The sequence below is a fragment of the Typopeltis vanoorti genome, chromosome 23 (genome assembly GCF_054136105.1).
Source record: "Typopeltis vanoorti isolate ZY-2024b chromosome 23, IOZ_Tvanoo_1.0, whole genome shotgun sequence".
Taxonomy (NCBI): Eukaryota; Metazoa; Arthropoda; class Arachnida; order Uropygi; family Thelyphonidae; genus Typopeltis; species Typopeltis vanoorti.
In genome coordinates this window covers 76,821,773-76,841,721 of record NC_143571.1, presented here as the reverse complement: position 1 = coordinate 76,841,721, position 19,949 = coordinate 76,821,773, and the positions used below count along the sequence as shown (strand labels likewise).

At 36.8% G+C, this 19,949-nt stretch overlaps 1 protein-coding gene across 6 annotated transcripts in view; it reads left to right on the top strand.

The window, feature by feature from the left end:
* Cbs (Cystathionine beta-synthase) overlaps window positions 1–19,949 on the top strand; it is a 251,449-nt gene that overhangs the window by 102,068 nt on the left and 129,432 nt on the right. For all 6 annotated transcript variants that reach the window (XM_090413161.1, XM_090413156.1, XM_090413160.1 and 3 more), the window contains exon 4: window positions 15,940–16,074. In XM_090413161.1, the coding sequence (XP_090269287.1) occupies window positions 15,940–16,074 (135 nt within the window). The remainder of the gene's footprint in view (window positions 1–15,939; window positions 16,075–19,949) is intronic.

Below are 19,949 nucleotides of genomic sequence, written 5' to 3'. Positions count from 1 at the left end.
AGCAGTATGGATTCCACCACTTGTAATCTACAGCTGATCTTCTTGCCTTTCTCCCCCCCCCCCCTTGGATTCAATCCCTGGAGAAATTTGGAGAAACTCGTGATTGCTCTTGACATTTCAAAGGCATTTGATCGTGTTTGGCACAGGAGTCTACTTAACAAACTGCTATCCTATGGTCTACCTTCCTCACTCTGTAACTGGATCGCTAACTTTCTAACTGGTCACTCACTTTGTCATGGTGGATAGTTTACTCTCCTCAGGTTTCCCCAGCAACACAGGAGTATCCCATGGTTCTGTTCTTTCACTCACTCTTCTTCTTCTTGTATATAATTGACCTGCTCTCTCCCAATCCTATCCATAGCTTTGCCGATGACAGTACACTTCATTCCTCCTTTTCATTCAACAAACTTTGTAGTGCTCAAGTATTAGAATCCTCAAGATCTGCCATGATTAGTGACTTGAACTCAGATCTCCTAGCTATATCCCAGTGGTGCAAGGACAGCCTTGTAAACTTCAATGCCACCAAAACTCGATTCTGTTTGATCTCTCACAAGAAAGCTCACATTCCCCCCCCCCCTTACCTTCAATAATACTGAGATAACTAAACACAATCAGATTTCTCTAATTGGACTGACCAGCACCTCCAATCTTTCCTGGCACAACCACATTTCAACTATACCTTCCACAGCCTCCAAAAAAACTGTATTTTTTTGCACAAGATACTACTTCACAGCTGCTGATTCTATACAAAGCCCAAATCTGCCCAGCCATGGAATATTGCTCCGATATTTGGGGTGGAGCACCACAATCCTCTCTAAGAATGCTAGATTCTATCCAGAAGAGGACACTATGCTAATTAATGTTTTCTCTCGCATATCCATTTCAATGCCTCTCTCACAGACGTTCAGTTTCTGCCTTGTGCCCCTTGTACTTATACTTTCATGGAAAGTGCTGTTTTTTGCTCTACTGAATTGGCCACTATTATTCCTCCACTTTCCTCCAAAATTATTAAAGCAGGAACCATTGCTAACCAACATCCTTTTGCAGTTCATCTTGAAATGCACCGAACCAACTTCACTGCCTCCTCCTTCATCCCAGCTACTTCTGTCCTTTAGAACAGTCTCCCCCACTTTGCCTTCCCCAAAGATTACAACCCTCATCTGTTCAAGCAAAATGCGAACAGATTCTTTTTCTTGTCCATACACAGCAATTATGTGCTGTAGGTCTGCTGGCATTTCGTGTGTAAATCAGATAAAAAAAAACTTTTGCATATCTTATTGCCCCAAAGACCACATGGTCTCTCTCTCTCCATCTGAGGTTAGGGATGACATTTCAGTTATAATTAGGTCCCTGAAGTCCGGACCAAATTCAAAACTCTTCAATCTATTGTTTCTTCTACTACATATCAGCTGAGGCATTTGTCCCTCAAGAAATCAATTCTCTTACTACTACATGCTTTTCCTCTTTCCAGTTTACGTTGCTGTAGTTAAAATCTCCCATAATGATCTCTCGTTTTGTACTTGCCAAACATTCAACTGCTTAAACATTCCTTGCTCCCCAAACTCCATATTTCCTGGCCTGTAGCAACTTCCCACTAAATATCCTGTCTGCACCCCCCCCACCTCACACAATCTATATTCTCAAAAGGATTAGTTTCATTTCCCCCCATTACACTCTCAGAGGAAGAGGACACAACTTATAAGTTACCCTTCACTATATCCTTCTATTTCTATTACTGCCAGTATATAATTTTCATTCAACCATGTCTAACTGATCCCAATAATTATTGAACTAGCTGAGGCTATTAGTGCCATCTAATTCATCTCATTTATTCCTGACTCTTGGCATTTGTATAAAGAAATATCAACGAAACATCGGTATTTCTATAAATATTATTATTATTATTCCCTCCAGATTCCATTTTACTCTGCATAACACCATGCCTTCCCCCATCACTGAAGTATCAGCATAGGAGGCCCACCCTGCTTCCATTCACACTGAAGCTTTAGTTTTCCTCAACTAATACTCTCACTTGCCTTGAGAACAACATTCTCTCCAGATTTCTGTGTCTTTCCTCATTCATATGAAGTCCATCTCTTACATATATCTCTTGTATTTTCAAATAACTCTAAGCATCCACATAATGCAAGCCTCTCTTTCAACGCATTGTTGCTATCATGCCATTCATTATATGGAGATACTCTCTCTCCATATTCGCATTATCATATCTAGATAACATGTTTGCTGTCTTCTCTTTTCCACTCTTCTTCCATACTAGCTCAAGCATATATCCCAAATCTCTCACCACCTGATTCACAATGCTTGTCAGTTCATTTGCACCTGCCATCACAGTCATCTCATCCACTCCTTCACCTCAATTACATGCTATAATCATACTGCCTATTGTTCCTCCATGCAAACCTAGTTGTCCTGCCATCTGGGTGGTAGAGCGGATAGTATATCTGCTCTCCAACCAACGGTTTGTGTAGTTTGAATCCCACCTTGGGTATGGGTGTTTGTAAAAGCCTGCTCTAGATGAGCACAATAACTCTTTGAGTTTATAGAGCTTGTCTTGATTATTGTCATTTAGAGGCATGATGTATGGAGATTCACTGCTCCATTCATTTCTTGCTCAACTTGCATTCCTTGCTCTTTCTCTCCACTCTCTCTCTCCCCCCCCCCCTCCTGCCCTCCTCTTGCATTCATACTTACCTGCCTTCTTGCTACCTCTCTCCCTAGCTCCCCTTGCAGTCCCAGTTATTACCTGTTTTCCTCTCATCTCTCCATCCTAGCTCCTGACTCTCTTCTTGCACTTCCACTTACCTGCTTTCCTAACATCTCTTATCCCAAGCTCCTGCTCTATCTTGCCTTCCTATCAATCCCTCCCTCTCATCCTCTGCTACTCATACTCTCTCACTTGCCCCTGTTGTTTGGTGCTTGTCTTCCTCACACTTGATCATGTTACTCTTCTGTTTACCAGTATTTGCTTGTTTTACCAAGCTCTGACCACCTACGTTTTATGCAGACATGTACTCTGGGGTCTCTTATCTTCCACATTTCTAAATGCTGAGATGCAAACATTCCACAATCACCACATGTCACAAAATCCTGTAAAATAGTGTAAAATGTAGTCCTTGAATGGCAGCAGGCTGAGGGATAATGTATCACCAAACAGACTTACAACAGCTGCCATTATCATAAAACAATACAAAATCACTGTAGCAAGATATACTAAAAATATACTCTAAACAACACAAACCTCGAAACGTTGAAGTATTCACAGACAATTATGATATAATGGACAAATCTCCTCGTAAATTTAGAACAAATGCTAATAATTTATATCAAAACTTGCCTTTTTTTCTCTGACCCTGTGTTAGTGTTTACTAGGTGACATGGTGAATTGTTTTTATAAATTGGAATTTATAAATATTTTATTTATTAATATTTATTAAAAATATAAATTTAAAAAAATTGATGTTTTTAATATTAATTCTGACTAACAATTTCCATTCTACCATTGATACTGTCTACTCTACTAACATTTGCTTCATTCTCGCCACCTAAATGGTACTCATTGGTGAAACACTTGATACACACTCGTTCACCGAATATGTCTCTCACACACTGCACTGTACAAAATCACAAATTCAATGTCTTTGCTGCCATTGTTCTACCATGCATTGCTGCCATACCAACAATATCGTATTTAAAAAAAAAAAAAAAAAGGTTTACTTACAAACTAAATAACTCAGTCAGTCACACACTCGTATAAAACATACTACAATAAGTGAATGTAATATTAACTTAAACATGAAAACATGACATCACAAATTTTGTTAGTGTATTTCATGTGGCAGGGGTAGAAAACTGACTGACAGTTCAAGAATGTGAAGTGTTTAAAATTTTAAGTAACTTTAATAAACTTTGAGACTGAATGGGATATCATCACATATATTAAGGAAATGTGAAAAAGAGCTGGCATCACCCATGACCTAGTTATTCAACAAGAATCAGGCAAGAACAGTCGCAAAAGAGTAGAAAGAAAGAAAATTGTGCCAGTGAATGTATCATGTAGTGGTGAAGCTGTTACACATGAAATACAAATTAGATTAATATGAATGGAAATCTTTCAAGAGAACAACATTGGGTTTATTAATGGGAGGTCTTACTTTAGTGATTGGGTACATTTTATAATGAAATATAAAATTATTTTATAATTCACTCTAGTCAGAGAAGATGAAATGAGGCTTATCATATTGCAGGAGATGGAGGAGGCAAAGGGATCTGGGGATTTTGATGGGATAGGAAACCAAAGTTCAGGGCACACATAGCAAAAGTTGTAAAAGATATCTATAAAGTTGCTGCTCTTATCCATATTTGTCAAGGTTCTTCACATAACAGTAGCAATTTTCTGGATAACCTTTGCAACTTTTGCTGTATGTACCCTGAACTATGGTTTCCTATCCCACCAAATTCCCAGATCCCCCTTGCCTCTTCCTCCACTTCCTGAGCAAAGTTCCTCCAATATGATAAGTGTCATTCAGGCCAGAAATTGGATTTTATTTTTTTTGTGCATCTGTCCCTTGTTATATGGGCAATAAGGAAACATTAGAGAGTGAGGACAGAGGTGAATAACTAAGACAGTCTCAGGACTCTGGAATGGTGAGTATAAACACTGATTAATGGAATGTTGTCTGCAGAGCTTTGTAGATAGGTGGAGAGGCAATATGATTGAGATATACACTGATTGAAAAGAAGTCAATGGACACTATACTGTGAGGAACAAACAGCCATGTCACACACCTTATTAAGATGTAGGACCTCTTTTTGCTTCAATGATCTTTTGTGGAGTTTCTGTGGAACTGACCATTGTCTTGCTGAAAGAGAGTGGTCAGTTCCATAGAAATGCCACAAAGTAGGATGCACTGCATTGCCCAGAATATTTAAATATTCTGGGCAATGTTTGTGGCACCACAGAGGTCCGAGGCTAAACCAGAACATACCATCACACTCCCACCTCCGAATTTCATAGCTGGAATTATGCACTCTGGTAAGAAACCTTCACTGGGTATCTGCCACACCCGTCCATCTGCTCAGTAGAGGGTGTGGCGTGATCCATTGCTCTATAGCACAGCTTTCCAAGCTTCAATGTCTCACTTTAAACCCTCTTTGCACCACTGAAGATGATGCTGCATGTTGGTTTGGGTAATGAGGGGTTTGCATATTGCAGTCCTACTATGAAAACTTATGTTGTGAGCCTCAGTCCTGAATGTTTTTGTGCAAATTTATGTTCCAGTTGATGCCTGGAACTCCACATTCAATGTGTTGGGCTGATGAAAGGCAGTTTTTACATATTATCCGTTATAGTACCCTATGGTCACTGTTGGTGAGTGTGGTGGATTATCCACCATGGGTTGCAGTTCACTTCCTGTGCTTGCATATTAGTATGGTATCACTGATTGTTGACCTGGGATGGCCCAGTTTGTCAATTTTCCATTCGGCAAATCCTTTGGACCATCTCAGATAGGCCTGAAACATGGCATCCTATCACAATGCCTTTTCCAAACTACACTATTTCCCTTTTCACAGCGATTTCACATGGACACATGATGTTCCCAAGTTGCACTGACTTGGGAGCATCATATTCCTCAAATTTATGTTGGTTACAAGCACATGACATGTTACATGCATGATGCACCTTACCCATGGAGGGTGTTTGACTTCTTTCCATGCAGTGTATAAGTTTGGTGAGATAAGCCTATTAGATAATGGGGAATTATTGTACAGGATAATAGGTGATAGGAGAAGAAGTCATCCTTTGAAACCGAGTAAAGGTCACTGTAAGGAAGTGAAAAAGATTTTTTTTTTTTCATGTGGTGAATGCCCCAATGCTGAATGTTTTCGAAGCAAGATATGATACTTATTGTGGTCTGAGTGTTTGACCTCTGGCAATGAGAATATCCAAGACTCTGTGGAGACTTCGAAGTCATACTATTTCTAATATTCTAAGGTTGGGTGGATTTCGGACTTATAAAGCGTTAGGATTTGCTCAGAAGAAAAGTACTGGCTAGAACTTAGTCATGACTTAGTAAAGTCATAAGTAGGGGGAAAAATACCAAGCTTTTTGAAACTGAAGAGCCCATGTGATGTGTTTACACCAGGATAGGCTAGAAGCTGGCACAAGAAGAGAAAAACTGATCCTTGAGTGTTAACAAAATTGCAAAGGGAAAGTGAGATATGGTTTATCTTCAAGTAAATAAGGCAGGATTGTATTTTGGTAGCAATAAAGTCTACTAAATTATCTTTATCCCACTTGAATGGCCAGAGGATCAGTGTTTAAGACATTGGCTATAGATCTTAAAATGTGTGTCACCTGAGTGCCTAAGGGTTTTGTGAATTGTGAAGAGGAATGGATGCATTATTAGCAAAGTCATGAGTAGGATTGAACATCAGAGACAATCATTGATATATAGGAGAAAGTGTGTAGGTGAAAGCACGGAGATTTGGGTTACTATGCCATTGATGGAGAAATCAGAGTAGATGGAACCAGCCACCATGACACACATTGAACTACCAGAGAGAGAGATAGAGAGACTGGCAACTCATTCACAAAGGGAGACCGTGAGATGGTAGCTGGAAAGATGACCTCAATGCAAAACCTGATCAAATGCCACAAAAAGATTTAAGTACAAACACATGACACAACCCAAATCCTTCCATGTCTGGTGGCAGGCAAAACCACTGAGAAGGTCTGCAGCAGAACGAGAATGTCATTATCCATAGTGATAATCACTAATTAACCTATGGATCACCAGGAAGTGAGAAGCGAGTTGTTGGTGACCATCTTTTCCACTCTTGAGAGCACTGAGGTGCAGGCAGTGGGGCAGTAGTTTGATGGCAGAATCCATCTCCCTTCCTAGGAATAGAAGCTGTTGGATAGATTATGGGAGCAAGAATTTAGCATAGCATGGTGCCTTGCTCTGGACTTTTCAGTAGTTAGTTATAGTAAGTTTGTTATAGCAGTGTTTGCTATAGCGGGAGTCAATTGTATTACTCCCTTGTCACCCAAAATATAACTTTCACTCAAGGCATTGCTTTACTTCTTTGAACAGTGTTAATCACAAATCTGTCTAACCATTCATTACTATTCTCACATTTGGGATGTTGGTCCCAAGTGCTCCCTAAAACTACTTGCTTCAATCCAGAAAAGAGTAAGGTTGATTAATTACTTATCTCTTACCTATTCAATGCACCCACTTCACATAGGCATTATTTTCTGGTACACCTATCTTCTCTCATCGGAATGGATACTTAATGTTCATTATTACTCATGTTGAAGTTTAATGGTGATAGCACATGTCTAGAGATAATAATTACTAAATTTATTTAGTTACTAAATTACTATACAAATATTTTGCCTTGGTCACAGGCATGCATCTTCTATAAATACTTCCATGGTAACTGTTCTTCTGAATTAGCATCAATAATTCCCCACTCTACAAAATCCATTGAAATGTATGTAGCAGCCACCCATGTCCCTTCACAGTTCAACTCCAAACTCACAAATATCTTCCTCTATTTTTCTTTCTGTTGCTTTCTTCTGGAACAGTCTTCCCTCATATGTATTTCTCAAGGACCACAACTGGTCTTCAAAGGTGAACAAATTTCTTTATTCTTAACTCTGCCAATCCACAGTTCTAATGTAATATAGGTTAACCAGTCTCTCATGGTTAACCTTTCCAGTTAGTCTTGAAGCCTTTTCAGTGAGTTTAATATCTGATATTGATATCAGGTTGGATTGCCATCTCCTTCAGCAACATAATCCATATGATGATGAACAGCGGTGGAGATAGTATGCACCTGATTTCTTTTCATCCAACTATTTCCCTGTACTTCCTTCAGTTCTAATTGCTGACTTGAAACTTAAGCAGGACCATATGTTGCTTTGTATAATTTACCAATTCGAACAGTTTTTCTGTCACCATATCGTGTGCTTGGAGTCACACTAGCAAAATTGTTATGTAATTCTCATATTTAGTTTTTGTTTCCCTTTTTATAGATGAGAACCATAAGGTACTATGAGCTCTACTTCAACCATATGGAATTTGACTTCCTAACCAGGCCTCTTGATTATGTATTATAATACAGTGTCAGGCTTTGATATCTTCTCCATATTTGATCATTTCTGATTGAACATCTATTCCATCTGCTTTTCCACATTTCAAATTTCAGGATTGCTCTTTATACCTCAAGTATTGATAAATATTCCAGATTGCATTCTCTTGATTATTTTCTGTTTGCTGTTCTGTCACTGTTTGTCTCATTTAAGTCTTTCAAAGTAATTACCCAAGACATCCATAATATCTTCAGTTTTTATACCACCTTTATCTTCCTGCTTTTCCAAGCTTTTTTTTTTTTCAATAGCCTCCAGAACATTTTGTTCTCTTCATGATATATTTATGTGACTCCCACCCATGAAAGGTTCACCTCTCATGGGTGGTGGAATTTTTTTCTATATTTATTATTTTTTGAAATTCATCTCCCACCATTCGTAAACATCCATGAACTTACTGGGTGTTGGTTAGAAAGCGGATATGCTTACCACTTGGCCAACCAGGTTGGAATTTCTTTATTAATTATTATCATCATTATTGTATTGGTATCTCCATAGAGTGTAAACATGGACAATCCACACATTACCCATCATAACTCTCCTTGAATGCATTCATTGACAGAATACTTGTAACAGTTGCTAGCAACTCTTTCCACTTGTTCACAATTCTCCAAGTAAAAATACCTCTTACTCACTTTTTGATGTCTCCTTGTTGTGTCTCTAGCCCAGTGCTGAAAATTTTTTTTTACCAATCCTATAAATCCCTTTTAGCAACTTAAAGGTTTTGACACATCCCCCTCTGTTCTGCCTATCACCCAACTTTTGCAATCCACAAACCCTTAGCCTATAATCTGTACTTATAGGGAGCATCCACAGATCACCTACTGTTCTGGTCACTCTCTTCTGGATACTCACTACCACTTAAACTCAAGGATATGGCCACATCAAATCCTTATAAAGTGGATTGATGAAGTCGCTTATTTAGTGTGTTCTTCCATAACCAAGTAATCTGATAAGCAAAATTGGCCACTTTTGCAAAATGCCTTCTGAACTTCAGTTCTCTGACCAACACTCCCAAATCCCTAACTTTATCAATTTCCTGTAATATAGTTTTATTATAGTATAATGTATAATATTATAGCATATATTTTATTATTATGGTATGTTTTCATTTCAGAATGAATAACTTTACACTTTTCCACATTAAACTGCTATCTATTATCTTTTTCCCATAGCATTAGCATATTTAAATCATTCTGCAGGCTGTCTATTAAATGAAATTAATCGTATTAAACTATCAAATTGTCATCCTCTGCAAACAATTCACTATTTTCCTTCAATTTATCTCCTGTATCATTGATGTACAAATTAAACAACAATGATATGAGCATAGTCCTGAGGCACATGACTAGTCACCTGTCTTCTCCTGGATTTCTGAGAAAGTAGTTAAATTTATCTAGAACACAATTTAATTCAACTAATGACTGGCTAATAGCATGCAAAACTGTGTTTAAGCTACTTTTAACATAGGGATCAAAGAGTGGGATTACACATAAAACATTTGTGGTGATTAGACATAAAAGAGGTGTGGTGCTGCTAGCGCTCAAAGATAAGTATTAGTAGTAAGGATTTTGTTTATTTCATGACAGTACTACTTTTTCAGGTTGTGCTATTCAAATTAATGATATTTTTGTATGATTGTTTGGTATTTTAAGATTTTACTGTCTTAGTATTGTTTCCCCGTGTAATTGTGTTAAACATGGCGATCACCAGTTTTAGTACTATACTAGAGATAAATTATACACCAGAGATAGCCCATCACCATTTAAAGACTACATTATTCGTACCGTAGTTGATTTTATAGTTTGCTACACATGTGGTATGTACGCATCCCATTGTTTAAAAATGTGGTAGTGCAAGATGGGAATGTATGTGCATGAAACGTAGGTAGTGGGAGGTGTTGGGAGACATAAATGTCTCAATCTCAGGATTTAGTGGTGGCAGAGATAGTGCTCTGGAAACAGGTGCTGCTGTTTCCAAAGCATCCACAAATTGGATGCAATTTGTGGATGCCAACAGTGTGCTTGAGGCTGGTGAGAATGTTAATGATGTATATATATGGATATAGCCTTGGGCAGCTTAGTGAACAGAGTAGTTTATGTAATTGCCATGATTGTGTGTGTGTACAGTAAATTGAAAACAGAATGTGTGTAGAGAGAAATAGAACTGCTGAGAAAGGAAATGCAAGGAATGAAGACTGAGTTGAGGAGGGTGAACGAAGATCTTGGGAAGATAGAGAGGATGGCTAGTGTGAGAGGAGTGAGGTGTAAGAGAATGGCATCAGAGAGTGAGAAGAGAGAGAGAGAGAGAGAGAGAGAGGAAGGGGAGAGACAGGAGACGAGAGGAAATTGCAAGAAGCCAAGAGAATGTGTGAAGCAAGGGATAGACAGTTGATAGGAAGGAAGGAAGGAAAGAAATGAGAAAGAGATTGGAAGCTGTAAGAGTCAGAGATGCCAGTGAGAGAAGGATGAATGAATCTGTTCTGAGTGTCATGTATGGTGATTTGATGATTTGAGATGCACAGAGTAGAATGCCAGAGGAATGCTTGCCCGTGGAACGATGAAGTGTGGGAATGTCAGTGAAGAGGGGTGAAAGTGTAGAGGAGATGATAGTAACAGTTGGGACAGATGACCTGAGAGGTAGCTTGAATTGTGTAGCACAAAATTTGAGGTTGATGTTAGAAATAGTGTGGTAGAAATGTGTTCAAGGAAAGATTGAGTATGTTGCCCTGATGTGATAATGCATAGTGAGGAGGAGAGCACTGAAGACAGCGAAATAGCACAAGAAAAGAGGTCTGGAATATGTGGATGCATGGAGCTGTTTGTAACAGATGGATTACATTTAAATGCAGCAGGATAATACTGGCATTTGGAGAGACTGTTGTTTTCTGGGCAAGTGAGTGTGTTGGGACAGAGAAACTAGAAGAATTGCATGGAATGTTGCAGGGATGGCCTCATGTGGAGATAGTGGCTTAAGAAATGAGGGGTGTACACTACATTACAGAGCCAGGTGAAGTACAAGGGGAGTAATAATGGCTATGTGAATATTGGCAATATATTGATTTTTCTGTATACAAATGCTAGGAGCATTCGAAATAAGGGGAAATGAGTTTGTGGCATTGATTGACTCAGTCCCTCCAAAGGTTATTGGTATCAGTGAAACTTGGTTAACTGAGGAGTATGCTCTAACAGGGATAGAATATTTTGGCAGGATAGGGAAGGTAAACATGGTGGTGGAGTATTACTCATGATAAGAGATGAATTGTGCACTCTTAAGATTGAATATCTCAGTGGAAAAAACACCAATAGCTTTGAGTGTATATGGTGTGAGATAGATGTTTATAAGACAAGATGTTTAGCGAGATTGTTGCTACAGACCAGAGAATATGGATGGTAATGAGCAGACAAATTAGTTTGGCAAGTGCAAAGCGAGCGATCATTATTGGGGACTTCAATTATAGTGATATAAATAGAGTAGAGGAGACGACATGTAATAATAAAGGAACTGAATTTTTAGATTTCTTGAGTGACAGCTTTCTTAGGCACCATGTGGTGGAAAGAACATGAGGATCAAGAGTTTTGGATTTGGTCATAGCATCAGAGAATCTGATTGTGACTGAGATTGGCATACTTCTTCTCTATTGGTGAGTGACCATGTAGTCCTGACTTGGAGGATGAAAAGGCATGTGGAGGTATCAAATCAGAAAGAATTTATGTGGAAGGATAAAGAAGATGACTGTCATGGACTTAGAAACCAGCTTGCAATGAATGAAAGAATTTGAAGGAAGATGGGGTCATTAATGCATGGGAGATACTTAAAAAAAAAAAAAAAAAAATTGCTGACAATGACAGGTTGTATACCTCTAGTGAAGAGGTATACAACCTGTCATTGTCAGCAAATCTCCAATCAATTTGGAGTCAAATGGATGACAAAAGGAATAAAAGAGAAATTGCAGAAGAAAGAGATTATGGAAGGCATATAAAGAGAGAGGCAGGAAAACACTTGCATGAGGAATATAAAGCTCAAGTGAGGAAAGTGACTAGTAGTGTAAGGAAAGAAAAAATTAGAATGAGAGGAGACTGGCACTGCAATCCAAGGAGAATCCCAAGGGATTTTTTTCCTATGTGGCAAGTAGGAGAAAAAAAGATAGTGAATGGATTACCTTGCTGGGTGGAGATGGGAATTGGTTGACCAAAGCAGATGACATAGTTGAACTATTTAATGATCGCTTTATTAGTGTTCCAAGGAGAGAGGGAAAATATTCCTAGAAGGATGACTGCAGAGTGTTAGAAGTGAATGAAGAGAATGTATTCCGCATACTGAGTGCACCAAATGTCAATAAGGCAAAGGGACTAGATGGAATTTCACCACATTTTAAGGGAATGTGCTATGGAATTGACTGTACCATTAGCTTGACTGTTTAATGAAAGCCTTGCAATGGAGAAAGTTCCTGGAGAGAGTGGAAGGAGGATAAGATAGCACCATTAGATAAGGGTGGTAGTAAATGGAGATATCAAACTATAGGCCTGTTTGTATTAATTTTGTAGTTAAGATTTCAGAGAAATTGATAAGAACTCGTATACAGAATTGGGCAGATTGTCTGAGAGGGTAGTGAACATACTAACCATAGACGAGTTTAAGAAGTTGTATGATAGACTGTGTGGACTAGTGTTGACCTCCCATGGTGAGTCTTGTGGCTTCATGGGGGGGGGGTCAGGAAAATAGTAATAATAATATAGTCAAAGTGTGGAGACTAGTAGTATTAGTGAACAAACAGCAACATTGGTAAAACTATATTAAAAATGAAGATATCAGAAAAAAATTGGATTTTATTAATATTCAAGAATGCATAACAGAAGTTAAATGGTATGGACTGCTAAACAGAATGGGTGATGAAAGATTAGCAAAACAATTGTTTTGAAGTGAAAGCATAAAAAGGCCTAGTGCAAGACCAATATATGTAAATAGGATTACTTTAGAAAATTGAAACATAAGGGCTGGTCAAAGACCTGACTGCTGTTCTGGTTTTTCTCTAACCAATAGACTGTGAGTTTGAATCCCACTCTGAGTATGTATATTTGTGAATCTTTCATTTTAAATGAATTTCATTACCCAGATTTTGTTTAATTTGAGTCTCGGGTCTGGGTTGGTCCCAAAGGGGGGGGGGAGAGGGGAAAATAGTTCCACTGCATAAAGGAGGTTCCAAGACTGCTGTTGTAAATTACCGACCGATTAGCATATCAGGAATCGTTGTCAAGGACTTGGAGAAATTAGTCAAGAAAAGAATACAGGATTGGATAGATGAAAATGGGATATTGTATGGGGGACAACATGGTTTTGTGAAGGGTAGATCATGCCTCAGTAATTTGCTCACGTTTTATAACACAGTGACTGCTGAACTGGATAAGGGTAATGGGTTTACAATGATTCTATTTGACCTTGCCAAGGCCTCTGACAGGATACCACATGGAACTCTAATCAGTAAACTGGAGCAGATGGGGATGGATATAGGGTTGGTGAGATGGATAGGAGGGTGGTTGATGGAGAGATACCAGAGAGTGGTTTATTCAGGAGTTGAGTCCAAAAGACGGCTTGTGACTAGTGGTGTGCCGCAGGGCTCTGTTCTTGGACCACTACTTTTCAATTTGTTCATCAATGATATAGGAAAGGATCTGAGAGGAAGTGTTCACTTGTTTGCTGATGATGCAAAGTTGGGTAGAGCAATTGTGAGTGCACAGGATGTCAAAATTTTACAGGATGATTTGAATAGTTTGGAGGACTGGGCTAGGGAAAACGGATGTCAATTTAATGTGGCAAAGTGTAAGGTTATGCACTTTGGGGTGAAAAGAATAGCAGCAGTATATCACATTGGTGGAACCATACTCCAGGAGATTGATAAGGCCAGGGATTTGGGAGTGTTGGTGGATAGGGAATTGAAGTTTAGGGGGCACATTGCAAAAGTGGCTAAATCAGCTCATCAAATCACTTGGCTTCTGAAAAATACTTTAGCAAGCAGAGACAAACAAGTTATTGTTCCTCTGTATCGAGCCTTGATAAGACCCCATCTAGACTACTGTGCCCATTTATGGGCACCAGGGTTTCTTCTTGATGGGGAGGAGGTGGAGAGGATCCAGAGACGAGTGACCAAGATGATAGCAGGTCTGTGGAATGAACCTTATGAGAACAGGTTAAAGATTTGTGGGTTGTAAAAATTCATTGATAGGTTGAAAAGGGGTGATATGATTGAGACATTCAAATTACTGAAGGGTTTCTATAAGATTAATCCAGAAGATATTTTTGAGAATAGGACTGGTGGTGGGAGGACTAGGGGCCATACATGGAAGCTGGGCAAGAATGTGGTTAGCAGGGGTGTTAGAGCTAGGTTTTTTACTTGGAGAGTGGTGAATGAGTGGAATAAGCTTCCAGAGTCTGTTGTGGGTGCTATGACCGTGAATGAGTTTAAGGCGAGGTATGATAGATACTGTGTGAATGTCGAATATTTGTTCTTGACATGATGTTAGGGCCTCCCTCGATGAGTCTGTAGACTCCTTGGAGTTGCCCAGAATAATAATAATAATAATACTAACCTTTATCCCACTCATGGTAACCATATATTATACTTGACAGTTTTTTGCGAGTGAGAATCACATAAATTGTGCCATTTGACAAAGAAAATTTTGCCAAGGTGTGTATTGGAGGGACAATTTTCAAGGCAAAAGTCCATTCAGGACTTGTGCCTTTAAAGATGAAATTATGGAAGGAGTGATAATTAGAAGGTATTAATACTGAACAGCATATACTGTCATAACCCTTTAGGCATAGATATAGATAACCCTTTTGTGTTTTTAGATGAAAAAAAATACACAGTCTGTTTTGTACATATGTTTGTCATTCATATCTCATTTTACATAAGTTACAAGTTGATATAAGGTGGTCTTGATGACAAGATAGATGGTGGCTTTGCTTTGCAACATTCACTGTGGGTTAATAAATCTTATAGTGACATGGTTGTTTTTGTAAAAGTGTTCAGCTAAATGCCATCAAAGAGACTATATTTGATCTGCAGAGCATTTCTTCATGATTTTATCTTTAGCCTTCCCATAACACTACATGTTAGATGGGAAAATTGTTTAAAAAGAGAAAATTTGAATTTCCAATAGTTACTCTAAACCAGTGTTTCTCAAAGTGTTGTATGCGTACCCCCAGGGGTACACGAAAGGTCTTCAGAGGGTATGTGACAATTTTTGGCTATGCATCATTAATGCATGGAATCATATTTCTCATTTAGACAACTAGAGACAACTGAGATAAAAACGGCACTAACTAATGAATTGCATCTCTTCTCCAACAGAAATTGCTGTACAGATTCAAGCAAAACCTTATGTTGCCAGTGCAACATATGGTTTTGCTTGACACCCCTCCGTCGTGAACATGTTAAAACTGAGAAATATGTACCTATATAGTGAATATGTCTCAGATAATATGGAATTAGGTTGAAGAGAATTAGCATTTCAACTCAAACTCCATATCTGCTTACATATAAATTCAAATAAAATGGGCGTACTTGGTAATAATGAAAATTTAAGAAGGGGTACGCAGATATCTGAAGTTTGAGAAACACTGCTCTAAACCATTATCAGCAAATTATAATACTCAAACACTCGTGGAAAGTGTGGAATTTACTTCTAGGTTGACTGTTATTTCCATTTATAATTTACCCTATTGGTTTAAATTAAATTGTCTACATTTCTAATATGTTTTAGTGGCAAAATGTGAATTTTTTAATGCTGGAGGAAGTGTGAAAGATCGTATTGGACTTCGGATGGTAGAAGATGCAGAAAGAGAAGGGAAACTTAAACCTGGAAGTGTATTAATTGAACCTACTTCAGGAAATACTGGTAAGCATATGCTTTGTCACTTACTGTGCTGGTTATACATGTTAATAAAGAACTTTAATCTTTTATTACAACACAAAGCTAAAGAGAGAGAAAAAAAAAAAAGAAATATTTTAATTCAGTATATTGTCGTATATAGTAACTGAGGCATTTTCAAGTGTCTCAGTTGCCGTTAGTTAAAATATTGGATTAAAAATATTTAAAAAAAAAATTATACTTCTATGTTGTTAATAAACTACTAAAATTCTTTAACTGGTAACTATAATTACCACTTTTTCCATTTAAAAGATGGATATTATCATCTGGAGTGGAGTTAAGATACATTATGAGAGTCCTTTCCTTTAGTGTTACATGGTGATCAGCATTCATTTTACACAAATTATGGACTCTACAACCGTGCAGAGTCCATAATTATCTTCTAAACAATAATTATAAATGATTATTTTAATTTCCCAACATTTCGACCTTCATATTAAGGTCATCATCTGGAGTACACACACACACACACACACACACACACACACACACATACTCAGAGACAAACTAAATTACATTTCACATAGTACTGAAGAGACAATGATTTGATCAACAGTTATTCTACTGGCCTGACCTCTAGTGAAAATGAAATAAAATTACAATAAATAAATGAAATAAAATAAATTAACTACATCAAAGCTATATTCTATTTAAGACAACATCAGAGAAATATTCTTTCATATAGATAGTTTTGCTACAGTAAAAATGATGTCCTAATTTAACATGAACAAGTGTTATATTAGATTTAGGATCCTGGATTAGATATTAGATTTAGGATCCTGTGGTCGTATTTGTAATTAACTCTTAGGGAGAGTTAAGTGGGTAGAATATGTGCCTTCCATATGCTTGGGATTTTTAGACCATCATTATTGTTAAGATTAGGGTAATTGATAAGAATCTCACAGTCCTTAAATTTACGTTCATACCCTGTTTTGGTGTGATGTAAATAACAAGTGCTTTTCCAGTCAATTCTATGTAAAGTGTTCAGGGCATGATCAGAAAGACCAGCTTGACCATAGTCATTATATTTAATGTGTCGTTTATGTTCCTTTTTTTCTGATTGGAATTGTGCATCCTGTTTCCCCTATATAGGGCAAATTACAGGTGCAATGAAAACGGTATACCCCAGGGTGGGCCAGTGGAAGGAGGGGTTCCTTGGATGAGTTGAGTAAGTTCTTTAATTTTGCAAGAGATTTAAAGATGGCTTTAAGGTTTTTTTTTGAAGTTTTTGTAGTTTTGTATTCTGTTTTTTTTGTCTGATATCCCTTTAATGGATATCAGACAAAATATGTATGGGTAAGAGATGGCAAGCTATTCATGAGAAAGAACGACAACACTAAAGTGATACGGATAAAAACACCGGACGATCTCAAACAAAGAAGGCAGTAAGTCTAAATGTTACCTATGAATAATTGGAGCAATATAAACCTAATGGATTTAGATTTAACATGAATAACTTAGATTCTTATACACCTGTAAACTGTAAAAATCTATATAATTTAACTTCTGTTAAGAAATTTTTTGATACTACTATAAATTCATCCAAGAATGTCAATATATATCATGTTAATATTAGATCTATAAGGTCAAATTTTGATAATTTAATGTTACTTTTTACAGAGATCCAATCATATATAGATGTACTAGTTTTAAGTGAAATATGGATCAAACAGCTTGAGGTTGGTCATTATTCTCTTGCAGATTACGATATGCATTATGATTGTCACGATTAGAATGGTTCAGGTGGATCAATTCTATATGCTAAAAAAATTTATAAATTTCACAGACTAGAATTAAAATTGCAAAGTGCTGAAACTGTAATGATTTACGATACAGCAATGAATATACTTATAATTGCTATATACCGTGCATGCGATGGCCCAGTAGATATCTTTCTAACAGAGCTAAATAATGTCTTAAAAATCTTAAAATATGACAATATCATACTAGTGGTGGATATAAATTTAGACCTTTATAAGAGTAATAGTAAAACTGAAGAATATAAAAATATATTATCTACTCATGGGTTTCTTGCTTACATCGATGGCAATACGAGAGAAGTGTACAACTCGACTAGTTGCATTGATCACATATTCATAAGAAACAGAATGGCCTATGAGGTATCTACTGCAATCTACATTAGTAATATAACAGATCACCATTCAATACTTTTGAAACTATCTATACCTGATAGTGTTAACATGAGTTGCACAGGTAGTCAGTATAAATTTGTAATTGGCACCAATTATAAAAAATTTGAAAGATACATAAAACATTATCAGCTTCCACAAACGGACTTATTAGACACAAATCAGTTTCAGTTATATGATGAATTTATCAAAATGATTAAATATGCAGACAGTAAATTGCAATATCATAAAACAGTTACTACAAAAAAGGACATTCATACACTCTGGATAACAGATGAACTAAAAAATATGATAAAGACAAAAGAGAAGCTCTACTATAAGCATAAAAAAAATCCATACAATTTAAATTTTGAATATGACTATAAAAATTTCGTTAAATATCTAAAGGAAAAAATAAAACAGGCAAAAGAACATTATCTGCTATCGAAATTTCTTTCTTTTTGTAATGATAAAAGTAAAGAATGGAGGTTGGTCAATATGATAATAGGTAACAGAAAATGCGAGAATTCCCAGAGGGCAATGACATCACTGATATACTTAACAAAATGAACAACCACTTTACCAACTATGGCAGTTGTTTTCGACCCTGCAGAAAGGGCAAAGTATGTCAGTCACCTTTCGTGAATTAAAAATTCTATGTATCTACATGCAGTAAGCGAAGATGAAGTGAAGAGTGTAGTAATCAGATTAAAAAAAGGGGAAAAAAGTGGGATGTGACAACATAAATGTTAAAAAGCTAAACATTATCATTAGGCATAAATTACAATTCTTTACAAATATCGTTAATAAATCCTTTGAACATGGTAAATTTATAGAATACCTAAAGACTGCTTCAGCTGTACCGTTATTTAAAGGAGGAAATAGAAATGAAATCAAAAATTACAGAGCAATATCTATACTATCCACAATGTCAAAGGTTATTGAAATTCTGATAAAAAATAAAAAAAAAATGCTAAAATAGCTATTTAAATACAATATCCTTTTACGCAACTAATCAATATGGGTTCAGATCTGGATGCAATACTGAAAAAGCGCTATTGGAGTTTCATAAAAAGGTCTATAGTGTAATAAATGAAGGAATGCACACAGCAACTGTTTTTCTTGATAAAGCATTTGACTGTGTTCATCATGACCTATTGAAAATGTCTAAATACGGCATTAGGGGAATTACTAATGACTGGTTCAGATCCTATCAGAATAATAGAAAACAATATACCAGCTATGATATATTTAAAAGCACAGCAAACATAATAAAATACGGAGTCCCACAAGGGTCGGTACTAGGACCCATCCTATTTATAATATATGTTAATGATCTATGTAAATACAAACTTTTTGACAAAAAATCCTTTGCTGACAATACAGCTTTAGTATACACCGAAACAACCCTTGAAGATCTAAAAAATCGGATTAATAATATGTTAAAACTAAGTATATGGTTTAGCAACAATGGATTTAACATTAATATCGACAAAACGAGATATATGTACTTTACATTAACAGATAAATTAGATCACAGTATAACTATAAAATAGCATGAAAGGAAATGTAGTGATACTCTAAATTGTAAGTGTAGCTTAATCAAAAAAACAAAAACCATCAGGTATTTGGGTCTCCATATCGATTGGATAGCAATTTGAAGTGGAACTCCCACACCACTTTCTTAACAAATAAATTAACAGAATATATTGG